The sequence below is a fragment of the Notolepis coatsorum genome (genome assembly GCF_963971535.1).
Source record: "Notolepis coatsorum genome assembly, chromosome: 6".
NCBI lineage: Eukaryota > Metazoa > Chordata > Actinopteri > Aulopiformes > Paralepididae > Notolepis > Notolepis coatsorum.
The window spans coordinates 145,051,065-145,064,673 of NC_140170.1; the positions used below are offsets into that span (position 1 = coordinate 145,051,065).

General features: G+C 44.8%; 1 protein-coding gene across 1 annotated transcript in view; it reads right to left on the reverse strand.

Moving 5' to 3' along the window:
* The window catches only part of trnt1 (tRNA nucleotidyl transferase, CCA-adding, 1), a gene marked incomplete at both ends in the record, with an annotated part of 75,260 nt that overhangs the window by 7,334 nt on the left and 54,317 nt on the right, over nucleotides 1-13,609 (reverse strand). The window contains 2 exon segments of the mRNA XM_084315765.1: nucleotides 2,489-2,682; nucleotides 4,051-4,177. Of these exon segments, the coding sequence (XP_084171891.1) occupies nucleotides 2,489-2,682; nucleotides 4,051-4,177 (321 nt within the window).

The window sequence follows — 13,609 nt, forward strand, 5'->3', positions numbered from 1 at the left end:
TCAGACCTGTTTAAATGTAGCACATTTTATGTAATGTAATGTTTACTTTTGAAGGAATCTATGTTTTTCAATGTGTATATAATGTATTGGTGGGTGACAGCATCTACTCAGATGGATCTATAGATCTTAAAAGTAGCCAGCAGTCAGAGTGTGTTGCAGCAGACTAACAGCAGCAGATGAGGATTTGGGCTGTGCTGTTTAACAACAACAGCTGATAGCCACAGCATCAAGGTTACTCGATCTGGAGAAAGTGCATTATCAAGCCACAGGCAGGTTTAGTCAGAGAGAACTGGGGGATAATATCAACATCGCCGTTGCTATAGTGATTTGGGTCAAAGAGCCGTTGTCAAAGACTGCGTGTCACGTAGTAACAAGGAGAGGGGGCGGGGGCCCCCGTTGCTAGGGGGAAGACGTTATGATGAGTTTCTTCCGGGTAAGATTAGACTAAGACACGTGGCGGAATCGAGCAGTCGCGTTGACAGAGACTTTGAAATCCCTCCTCACCCTCGCCGGGTGGGGGAGGGGAATATGACACATCATCGCTAGCTTCGGCTAACAGGATACTGGCTGGTTGGCTATAACGAGGCCCAGAACCATTGAGAGAAGAGACGGTGGAGAAGAATGATTTAAGACTGTTCAAGGACAATACAGAATGGGTTACATCGGGTACAGAGGCTATGTTTATGAAAATAAACATGAGGATCCAAGGAAAGAGATCACGTTGCAGTGTCGTTTCTTATGACTAACGGATGTACTAACAGGGGTTGATACAAACAACGCAGGACAGAGAGTCACGAAGGAGATGACGAGATGAGATTGGCTGATTACAGAAACACCTAACACTTTGAATCTTTTCCTGTATAAAGAAATTCTATGAAAATGTATGAAAAATAGGGATGCTCGATATTGGCTTTTTTACCGATATACCGATATTGTCCAACTCTTAATTTCCGATACCGATATCAACCGATGCCGATATATGCAGGGTTCCCCCCCCACCAAAAAACGGAATAATTTCAGGTAATTAACATTACATATCTCTTGTCGTGTAATTAACACAACATTATGCATACTTTGACAATAAATAAAATAATAATTTTTTCTTACTTGCTTGCCTGGGTAAATAAAGGTTAAATAAATGTAAAAAATAAAAATAAAAATCTTTTTACCGATACCGATATTTTCCGATATCACATTTTTATGCCAATATCGGTAGGCCAATAATATCGGACATCCCTAATGAAAAATATAAAAATGTTCACAAAAAAACAGTAGGCTATGTGTACCATCAGTCGTAGCCTCAAGTAGAGTCATTACAAGTAGAATTGCAAGGACAGCATGCGTGATGACCGTTTATGTAAAGGAATTGCAAAGTAGCCATTTGCTGTTAGGGAATCATACAGCTAGGCACATCTCATATGGAAATTAGCCATGTACTTTGCTTTATTTTGAGGACTCATATTGCCTGTCTAACGTTAGCAAGATCAGCTGATGCAAGACAGTCATAGTTGCATCTATCAATGTGCATTGCCTCTAATAGTTAAGTTGATACACTGAAAAGTAACAGTGCATCATTACTTTCAAGAAGGAAAGTTTTCAGTAAGCTTGCATTATCATTATATTTTTTAACAGTACATGGTTTATATCACCTGCCATAAAGGACTCAAATACTGATAGCACATTCATCTGTAACTGTGAGAAGACTGCAGCTGTGCAGGATCTGAAATTAATCAACACCCTTCCAGCCAATCAGAATTGAGTATCCACCCAGGCCCTGGCATCACAAGGCATCATCAATCTGTCCCCTCTCACCCATGTATTGAGCTAGTCCCAGGTTGTGTTCATCTGTCCCCTCTCACCCATGTATTGAGCTAGTCCCAGGTTGTGTTAATCTGTCCTCTCACCCATGTATTGAGCTAGTCCCAGGTTGTGTTCATCTGTCCCCTCTCACCCATGTATTGAGCTAGTCCCAGGTTGTGTTAATATGTCCTCTCTCACCCATGTATTGAGCTAGTCCCAGGTTGTGTTAATCTGTACTCTCTCACCCATGTATTGAGCTAGTCCCAGGTTGTGTTAATCTGTCCTCTCACCCAGGGGTGCAGTCGTAATATGGGCGGAGGCCAAACGGTATCCTATTATTATGCAAAGTCTAGGCACTTATCACCTAGACTTTGCATAATAATAGGATGCGCGCACTTCGAAGCCCAAACGCTGTTTGACCGCGGTTGCCCAGCACTGCACCACTGCTCTCACCCATGTATTGAGCTAGTCCCAGGTTGTGTTAATCTGTCCTCTCTCACCCATGTATTGAGCTAGTCCCAGGTTGTGTTCATCTGTCCCCTCTCACCCATGTATTGAGCTAGTCCCAGGTTGTGTCCATCTGTCCCCTCTCACCCATGTATTGAGCTAGTCCCAGGTTGTGTCCATCTGTCCCCTCTCACCCATGTATTGAGCTAGTCCCAGGTTGTGTCCATCTGTCCCCTCTCACCCATGTATTGAGCTAGTCCCAGGTTGTACATGAGCTCCAGCAGGTGAGCAGCATGGCTTCCTACGGCCATCTTTTTCAGCTCCACCCAGATGCGCTCTCCTGAGATGGCCGACAGGCCCCGGGCGTTCTTCCTGATGGCATCCAACGTCTCGGGCTCATGGTCACCAGGCTTCACCGCCACCCTGCCATAGAACCTGTGTTGAAGTCATAGAAATGGCCCGACAGTCGGTCAGGGCTGGCTGGTAAAATGGAAGACATTAACCCAGGTGTCTGATCTTACAAGCGAGATATAATTTTAGAACTGATCATTCTAATGCTGATGTAGCAATGGCTACTGTAAGCTATTTAGTGGTAAACTTCTAAAGACAAAACAATAACATGAAAGAGTTAATATAATGATAATCCTGAAGATTAAATTGATGTGCATTGCATTAACTTCATGGAAACTTAAAAGAGTGATAAAACCAAAATTCAAATAATAAATCTGTCAATATTTCAGATAAACTTAAAGGGGACATGCATTATAAATGGTTTTTTTCTGTGTTTAGCATGGTTTTATAGTAATAGGGGTTAGTATCAATGGGTCTGTGTCTCTAATTACCATATTGACTCAGTCTAGTCTCGAGTTCACGAGATCTTCCCTCACTCAACTAAGCTGTTCTGATTTGACAGTTTTGCTGACGTGAATATAGCACTGATTTGCATAACTAACGCTCTATGGTTGACAGCGACAGCAGAGCGAGTGGAAATATCTTCACTTCCTCAAACAGAGCGAGGCAGAGAGCGCATAGTGTAACCCGACACTTCCTCAAACGGGTTTTGACTGCGAGCAGGGAGCGGACGAGCGAGAGAGAGGGAGAGATAGAGGGAGCGAGAGAGAGGGACCAGTCTTCTCTCACACACACGCAGCGTTTACACAGTGCTCCATGTGTCCCTCTCTCTCTCCCTCTCTATCTATCTCTCTCCCTCGCAGTCGAGCACCAGCATATCACTGTAATATCTTTGCACATGCTCCCACGAGCACGCACATATTCCGATCCGTACAATAATAATCACAGGGGTCATTTGAAACAAGTTACCAATGCATTGTCCCGTGGGATTATGCCCCCCCCCCCCCCCCCCGCGGCAAAATTAATTAGTATCCCCTCAGTCTCTCTCTATCTCTCTCTGTGCCAGTCGCAGACTGTGTGGATGACTGTCACTCAAAGTGATTATGGGCGGAGCCAGGCCAACACAGCCTGAAATCCAAAGGGAGAAAAATGTGGCTTTTGAGTACTTGATTAGAAATATAAAACAATGAATCTTTTTGAATAAAAGCTTACAGATGTGTTCAATAGACTCACAGGAATTGTGTAAAGTTGCCCAAATAGTGCTAGGAATAGCAATGCATGTGCCCTTTAAGAGTTCAAATGTGCGTGTTATCCTAACTTTTTTTGACAATGGAATCACAATTAGAATTGCATCACACTACAATCCTACTGAAAGACATTGAAAGATATGACTGGTTTTCATTATGATTATAACAGGATAAGTATGTATGTAAATACCTTTATTCAGCCTACCTAAAATACCGCAGTATCCTCAGGTAGTCCTCCTGGATCCTCTTCTCAGCACTGCCGACAAACCGGACCTTACGTTTCTGTAGGTCTTCATATCCTTTGAAGTAATCATATAAGGTTCCATCTAAACCTGTTGAACAAACGTACAACAAAACATGGGGTGGGACTGTGTTAATTGTGACAGTGTATCTAGGAAAACATAAACTTTGCACATTTTGGAAATCTTCCCATTAGTCATCAGCATTCTGCAATACTGACGTGGGTACCTCTAAAACTGCGGTAGTATAGCGACAGCTGGCCCAGAGGGTTTGTTTGCAATTGAGCTGACCACAATGCTTCAATCGCTGCCATGGTAACTGGTGTAAAAATCACTATTAAAATGCTTAGAAAAACAACAGGTAAACTCTGTTGTCAAATACAGCTTTTTTCCAACTCCGTAATATTGCTCAAATAAAACCCATCCTACCCCCCCCCCCCCCCCCCCCCCCGATCTAGAAAGAGTTATTCACGCATTCATCACTTCACGTGTGGATTATTGTAATTCACAGGCATCAGCCAAACATCCTTATGCCGTCTACAACTGGTTCAGAACTCAGCAGCAAGGCTCTTGACTGGCACCAAAAGGGGGAAGACATCACCCCCGTGTTAGCTATGGTTTGATAATACTAATGAATTGAGTTTCAAAGTGCAAAACGTTCCATGTTTCCGGGGCACAGAAGCTAAAAGCTGATTTTCCTAATTCAGTGCAAATTCTGGGAACATTAAATGTAAGCCAATCAGCAGAGTATGATAAGGTCCAGAGCTCCAGTCCCGCAATGAGGTGACATCAGCATAAGAAATTGTTTATAGAAATAACAATAATCTAACATTCATTTTGAAAATCAGTTTCTCAGACGACACGTTCAGAACAACATATCTACCCTACAGTTCTCAATTACCCGCCGCATTGAAACGCTTGTGCGAGAAGAATGAAGCATCAATTATTTGATCATTGGTTACTAGGGGTGTAACGGTACGTGTATTCGTCCCGCGAATTTACGGTACGGCCGTCACGGTGCGGTACGCTCAGCCATACGGAGAGATACGCCGCACGTCGCCAACACACACAGGCCGCGCATCGCCAACACACACAGGCCGTACATCGCCAACACACACAGGCCGCACATCGCCAACACACGCCGTGCGTCGCCAACACACGCCGCGCATCGCCAACACACACACGCCGCGCATCGCCAACATACACACACACACGTCACGTAGTCAACAAACAACAACAACATTTCTCCCGCCGGACTCACGCTGATCAAATAAAAAAAAATAAACATACTTTTTCGGACTGATCATCTGAGCTCCTCTCGACTCCAGTTGAACTGCTATTGTGTTTAAATCCAAATAATCCTCTGCCATTGTTGTGTAACATGTCATCTGTTCTCTAGTATTCAGTCTCGTGCAGTTAAATTCTCTCTAGAAGTGAAAGTGAAACTTACCAAGCCTATAAGTTGTTAAAGGGGCACTAGGCAATTCATTTACTCTGGATGCCTGAACACAGTGACACCAGTATCACTGACTACCACGACAAGCCTATAGAAAATGATTCTATTTAATAATAATATATAAACACTTTTTTTTATTAATAAAAATCACTATTCAAATGCTTAGAAAAACAACAGGTAAACTCTGTTGTCAAATACAGCTTTTTTCCAACTCCGTAATATTGCTCAAATAAAACCCATCCTACGCCCCCCCCCCCCCCCCCCCCCCCCCCCCGATCTAGAAAGAGTTATTCACGCATTCATCACTTCACGTGTGGATTATTGTAATTCACAGGCATCAGCCAAACATCCTTATGCCGTCTACAACTGGTTCAGAACTCAGCAGCAAGGCTCTTGACTGGCACCAAAAGGGGGAAGACATCACCCCCGCGTTAGCCATGGTTTGATAATACTAATGAATTGAGTTTCAAAGTGCAAAACGTTCCATGTTTCCGGGGCACAGAAGCTAAAAGCTGATTTTCCTAATTCAGTGCAAATTCTGGGAACATTAAATGTAAGCCAATCAGCAGAGTATGATAAGGTCCAGAGCTCCAGTCCCGCAATGAGGTGACATCAGCATAAGAAATTGTTTATAGAAATAACAATAATCTAACATTCATTTTGAAAATCAGTTTCTCAGACGACACGTTCAGAACAACATATCTACCCTACAGTTCTCAATTACCCGCCGCATTGAAACGCTTGTGCGAGAAGAATGAAGCATCAATTATTTGATCATTAGTTACTAGGGGTGTAACGGTACGTGTATTCGTCCCGCGAATTTACGGTACGGCCGTCACGGTGCGGTACGCTCAGCCATACGGAGAGATACGCTGCACGTCGCCAACACACACAGGCCGCGCATCGCCAACACACACAGGCCGCGCATCGCCAACACACGCCGTGCGTCGCCAACACACGCCGCGCATCGCCAACACACACACGCCGCGCATCGCCAACATACACACACACACGTAGTCAACAAACAACAACAACATTTCTCCCGCCGGACTCACGCTGATCAAATAAAAAAAAATAAACATACTTTTTCGGACTGATCATCTGAGCTCCTCTCGACTCCAGTTGAACTGCTATTGTGTTTAAATCCAAATAATCCTCTGCCATTGTTGTGTAACATGTCATCTGTTCTCTAGTATTCAGTCTCGTGCAGTTAAATTCTCTCTAGAAGTGAAAGTGAAACTTACCAAGCCTATAAGTTGTTAAAGGGGCACTAGGCAATTCATTTACTCTGGATGCCTGAACACCGTGACACCAGTATCACTGACTACCACGACAAGCCTATAGAAAATGATTCTATTTAACACTTTGATTGCCTTGGGTTAAATTCATGATATACCATAGGTTGCCGGCTCTATTTGTCTATGGAGAAGTACCCCTTCTTTGCATGGCTATAACTTTTTAAATTCTATTGCTACATTGCCATTATTAGGGCCCATTCAAAGTCCTATATGTATTGTTCATTGTGTAGCAACGTTAAACTTTTTCATTCACATATTCATAGTAAAGTATGGTCTAACTCTAATGTATAAGTATGTTTTCATCTCTTTCTGCAGCTTTCTCCAGAACGTGATCTATAGCCCCAAATGCATTATATTGATGATGCAATACAGTTTTATGGCAATCAGCGCGATATAAAAAATTCCAACTAGACGTACTTCTAGAAGTTACTACACGTCATCTGATGTTGACCGGATGGGCTAGGGGGCGTTTATAATTCCGTGGGCAGCGTTATACCAATCATCTAATGTGGGTCAAATGTTGATAATAGCAGTTAGTATCGAAGACGGTAACGTTACACGCTAAAACTCACCCCAGTCTCCGCACGCCGTTGGGCGATCATCGTAGAGTAGAAATCTTATCATTATGGGATGTAGATTTACCCGGTCCATCTCCAGCTTGTATAATGGTATATACGTCCAAATCATGTTGTTTATCGAGTTATTGGCAATCGATCAAGTCAAGTCAAGAGTTTTAATTGTCACGGCATACAGGTATACAATGAAATGCGGGTGGTCTTGCCCGCAACGATGTACAATACAGTGGTACAACATATAATAGAATCAAAAAATGAAAAAACAACATTGTGCAGTAAACAGGTAACAGGTAACATGGAGTGACATCTCGGTATCTGTACATAGTTATTTACAGAGCATATGGGACATGCTAGTTAGCTTTGGTAGTGCAATACACTGTTCCTGTTATTCTAATTTAAAGTGTCCTTTCCTTTGGCCATAAGTGTGCGTGTGTGCGACATGAGTGTGTGCCCGCTCATGTTAAAGTGTTAAGTGGCTGCTCGTGTGTGAGCGTGCACAGCGTGCGTGTCGTGTGTGTGTTCTTGTGTGCTTGTGTGTGGATAGTTCAATGTTCTGAGCACTCAATGTTCATTGTTCATGGCTCTGATGGCCTGGGGGAAGAAGCTGAGCCTAAGCCGCTCTGTCCTAGTAGCTGGGGTTCGCAGGCGTCTGCCTGACCTCAGCAGCTGAAACAGGCTGTTATTGGGGTGGTGAGGGTCTTTCATTATCCTGCAGGCTCTGGATTTGCACCTCTTGTTGTATAGAACCTGCAGGGGGGGTAGTGCAATACCCGTGGTACGCTCGGCTGAGCGCACCACTCTCTGTAGGGCCTTCTTGTCCTGTGCCGTGCTGTTTCCATACCAGGCAGTGATGTTTCCGGTCAGGATGCTCTCTACAGCTCCTGAGTAGAAGGACTGGAGTATCTTCCCCGATACTCTGAACTTCCTTAACTGTCTCAGGTGGTAGAGGCGCTGTTTCGCCTTCTTTACTACTGTGTCTATGTGTGTTGACCATGTCAGGTCCTCTGAGATGTGGACCCCCAGGTACTTAAAGCTGCTCACCCTGTCCACGGTAGCCCCGTTAATCATCAGTGGTGTGTGCGTCTCCTGCTGTCCTCTCCTATAATCCACGATCAGCTCCTTGGTTTTACCAATGTTCAGGAGCAGGCTGTTGTCCTGGCACCAGCGTTCCAGTACCTCAACCTCCTCCCGGTAGGCCTTCTCGTCGTTGTCCGAGATCAGCCCCACCACCACCGTGTCGTCTGCGAACTTCACTATGGAGTTGAAGCTGAACTTGGCCACACAGTCGTGTGTGTAGAGTGAGTACAGCAGGGGGCTTAGAACACAGCCCTGGGGGGACCCGATGCTCAGGGTGATGGTGTTGGAGGTCTGACCCCCCACCCTGACCGCCTGGGGTCTTTCACTCAGAAAGTCCAGTACCCAGGCGCTCAGGGTGGAGCTCAGACCCAGCTCGATCAGCTTGTCCACCAGTCTGGTGGGGACTATGGTGTTGAACGCTGAGCTGTAGTCAATGAACAACAGTCTCACATAGCCCCCCTTCTGATGGTCAAGGTGGGAGAGGGTGCTGTGCAGTACCTGGGAGACCGCGTCGTCAGTGGACCTGTTTGTCCTGTATGCAAATTGCATAGGGTCCATATCACTGGGGAGGGAGGCACAAATGTGGTCCCAGCCTCTCAAAACATTTCATGACCACAGAGGTGAGTGCCACCGGTCTGTAGTCATTTGGACATGTTGGGGAGGGTTTCTTCGGTACAGGGATGATGGTAGACATCTTGAAGCAGGCAGGGACCACCGACTCCGCCAGGGATTGATTAAATATGGCGGTGAACACTGGGGCAAGCTGGTTGGCACAGGACTTAAGTATGCGTCCTGTTATACCATCTGGGCCAGCAGCCTTCCTGGTGTTCACCTGCATAAATGCTCTTCTCACACTGTGTACCGTCAATGAGAGAGCGTCCCCCCCCCCCCCGCGGATGCCCCCCCCCCTCCACAACAGCCGGCGCACCAGTGACGTCACTAGCCGTTGGGCTAGCAGTGCCACTGTTTGCACCAAACCGCGCATAGAAGGTGTTGAGCTGGTCCGCAAGGGAGGCGTCGTCGCTCCCCATTGAGGGGGCGCTGACTTTGTAGTCAGTTATAGCCCTCAGTCCCTGCCATAAGCCTCTTGTGTCATTCTGTGCCATTTGTGCCTCCATCTTGTCGGCATACGTCCTCTTAGCAAGTTTGACAGCCTTGCGCAGAGTGTAGACTGTTGTCTTGTACTCTTCCATGTTTCCTGACTCTCTGCCCCGGTTATAAGCAGTGGTGCGAGAGTTCAGGGCTGCTCTGATGGTACTGTCCACCCATGGTTTCTGGTTTGGGAACACCCTCGCCTTCTTTGTGGGGACGATAGTATCAGCCAGTGTTGTTATGAATGACACTACAGCGTCTGTGAAATCGCTGACGTCACTATTACTCCTCCTGAACATTCCCCAGTCGGCGTCATCCAGTGCGTCTTGAAACGTGGCCTCTGATTGGTCGTCCCATTTTTTTACCTCACGTGACACGACGGCGTCACGTGATCTCTGTTTATACGCTGGGACCAAAAAGATGGCGGCATGATCCGATGTGTTTGTTGCTCCCGCTAATGGTGGAGCCGGTACAGCCTTGTATCCGGCTCTAAACGGGGTGTAGCAGTGGTCGAGTGTATTTCCTCCCCTTGTGGAGCAGACGATGTGCTGGAAGAAAGACGGCATGACTTTCTTCAGATTTGCCTGATTGAAATCCCCGGCTATGATCATGGCTGCGTCCGGATGCTTGATCTGGTGCGCGTTCAGATGGTCGTGTAGTTCCCCTAGCGCCCTGCCGACATTCGCCTGGGGATGGATGTACACTGCAGTCATTATCACTGCAGTGAATTCGCGCAGAAGATGGAACGGACGACATTGGATCGTGATGTGTTCCATGTCGGGAGAGCATGAACGGGAGAGTATCTTCACTTCCCCGGGGCTAGTCCAGCCGTTGTTGGTCATAAGGCATAACCCCCGCCGATGCTCTTCCCGGAGGCTTCTGTACGATCCGCTCTGAAGATGGTGAAGGAGTCGGAGGGAGAGATGCTGTGATCGGGAGTCACTGGTTTCAGCCAGGTCTCGGTGAAGCACAGGATATTGCATTCCCTCATCTCTCGCTGGAATCGGACCCGTGCACGTAAATCATCCATCTTACTCTCTAGCGAACGGGCATTCGCTAGGAAGATGGATGGAATAGCCGGACGGTAAGCAGATTTCCTTAATCTTAATCTGATCCCGCTCCTCTTCCCCCTGTGTTTTTCCCCCTGTGTTTTTTCACTGTGTATTGTGACGAGCTAGAATGCCGGGACCTATAGCGAGTGCCCGGAAGTAATATGGACGTCCAGCACAACCTCTATGCCACTTCCTGTTTAAGCGATTGCGCCGATCGGCCACCAGATGGCGCTCCTGAACCGCCAGAGAGCTCAGTGGGTCCTCCTGGTGGATCTCAGGCCAGCGGAGGGGACATATGAATCCGATCGCAGATTTTAGAAATATTGATATAAGGACGCTGTAAAGCGTCCTCCGGCAACTTGAGCATGGCCGGCAATGACGTCTAAACATGTTTCCTGGCAGCCAAAGTGTTAACACTTTGAGTGCCAGCCACGACAATTGTCGTTTTATCAGCCCCCCCCATTGAGTGCCGACGACGACAAATGTCGTTGGATTTTTTTATTAGCGATCTGAATTCATATTTCATCAACCAAGTCTCCCGTTGGTATAGCAGCCCCTCCAGGAGCTCAGATGGGAAAAAAGCTCCCCCTATCGTCTATCCCTGTGTAACTGCAGGTCAGTCGATTAGACTGACCTGGGCTCTGTAGATCTGTAGAGGTGGAGCCAACTGGCTCCATTGTGCTGGCGAGCCGTCTGATCAAGAGGGATCTGATCGCGAGACGGAAAGCAGCCTGGTATATATATTTACAGCAGCCAATAATCAATCAATAAACGCGATCAATATTTGGAATGGCGATCAGGAATTGGAATAATCTTTTTGGAGAACATCTGATCTAAGGTAAGGAGTCTATGTTACCAGTCTTGGGGTAATCGGAGCTGTATTCACTGAGATAACAGTGTGTCCCTATGTGTGTATGTGTGTGTGTGTGATCTTGAGGAAATGAATAGATTTTTCAGCCCGCGTCTATAGCGTGCATAAGTACACATATTATACTATCGATAATCTAGCGTTTATTTGAAAACGATTCATAAATAGGCCGACAAATGACAATGTGTCTAGTGTATTAGAAAATATTCCAATAAATGCCGTTTATGGAGAAATCTTTAAATTTTCCGAAGATTTTCGAGAGAATGATAGCTTTTCGAAATGCTATAAAAAGGATATGAACCAATTAAAAAACAATCAGTTTCGACAATGTTGACTGCAAACAAGTCATTGATAAGCGACGGGCAGATTAGACACTAGGGCTGTCTTAAATACTTCGAAGCTTCGTTCGATGGCACGAGCTTCGAACAAAAAAAATAAATAATCGAAGTAAATATTTTTTTTGCCTCCAAAATCTTGCGCCTCCATTCCAATGAAACGAAAGTAAGCGGCGCCTTCCCGCCTCCATTCCAATGAAACTAAAGTAAGCGGCGCCTCGACTCCACCTCTCTACAACAAGCACGTGGAGATTATCTGTGTTGAAAACAACAAGGACATGTGCAGCAGACATGTCGACGAAGAAGTCAGACGTGTGGTTACTTTAAAATATGCAAAGACAATGCCCAAAAAGCAGAGTGCCAGATATGCCAGAAGAAAATGGCATATCACAACTCTACAACAACTTTGTCAAATCACCAAAAAAAACGTAAGTATCGTTGTACACGACGGCAACACAAAACATTAATAAGGCTATGCCTATGCTGCTATGACTAATGTGTTACCAAGTTGGCTAATTTAATTGTAATCATCTGCTTTTGTAGGTGCATTGTCTGATATAATTATAAATTAAATATAATTGTTTGCTTGATAGACGAAGGTTGCAACATAATTATGTAATGTTATGTCGTTGGCTGTGAGAGCAGCCCCACTGCACCCAGGCAGCGCAGCCGAGTGAAACCTTGTCGAATTAATGAATGAATGAATTTATTCACACGATACATTACATGTAAGTATCCTCATGTGATATAACAATGTCGCAATTGTGTGCATGTGCCAGGTCTCCCAAGAAGCTATATAAAGCTTTTGGAGGGAGCCTGAACACAGATATAAACAGAATATAAACAAACAAAACAATAAACAAAAGAACAAAACAAAACAAAACATACAACGTGGGTAGGTTTACACACCTACCTACTAACTGACATAACATAGATACATAATACAGACAGTTTGTATTCCTAAATTATAATTTTAATTAGAGATATGATTTAAGCAGAAAGGGGCTACTTAATTAATTAATCCAATTCACTTTACTTATAGAGCACATTTAAAAACAACAAAGTTTACCAAAGTGCTGTACAAGTCGCACAACATAAGATAAAAAAAAATATATATATATATATATATATATATTTTTTTTAAGCTTCGAATTAAAATCGAAGCTCGGCCCCGAAGCTTCGATTGCCAAAAAAAGCTTTGAAGGTCAGCCCTATTAGACACATAGCCATAATTTTAAACATAGATTAGGCGTTTTTAACGCTAACATTGAAGTGGATGATGGCATTCACCGGGGTAAAAATGTAAACAAGGTCGGCACTGATAGTGTTAAGTAGGGATGCACGATAATTATCAGGCCGATATCAGCAATTATGACGTCATCCCGATAAACCCGATAAAATTATTGATAGCTCCGATAAATAAATAAAAAATTACACTTTTTTCTTTATGTCAACATTCACACGCACAATATATGCTTACTTAGGATTTGACTTGATTCAACAACAAAAGCAGTAGGGGCATCGGCAAGCCGAAAACGGTCGAAAATGTGGTTATTTGAAGTTTGGATAATTTGTTTTACAACTGAGGTAGGTAGATTACATTTTTTTTTTTTTTTTAACTTTATTTTTTAGCGTTTATCGCTTTTCTGGTCAAGCATGACCGACAGTTGTAGGGTGAAACGGGAGAGAGAGCAGGGGGAGACATTCGGCAAATGACGGCGAGTCCGGGAATCGAACTCGGAGTCAACCAGATCCGTGACGCAGCACGGAGT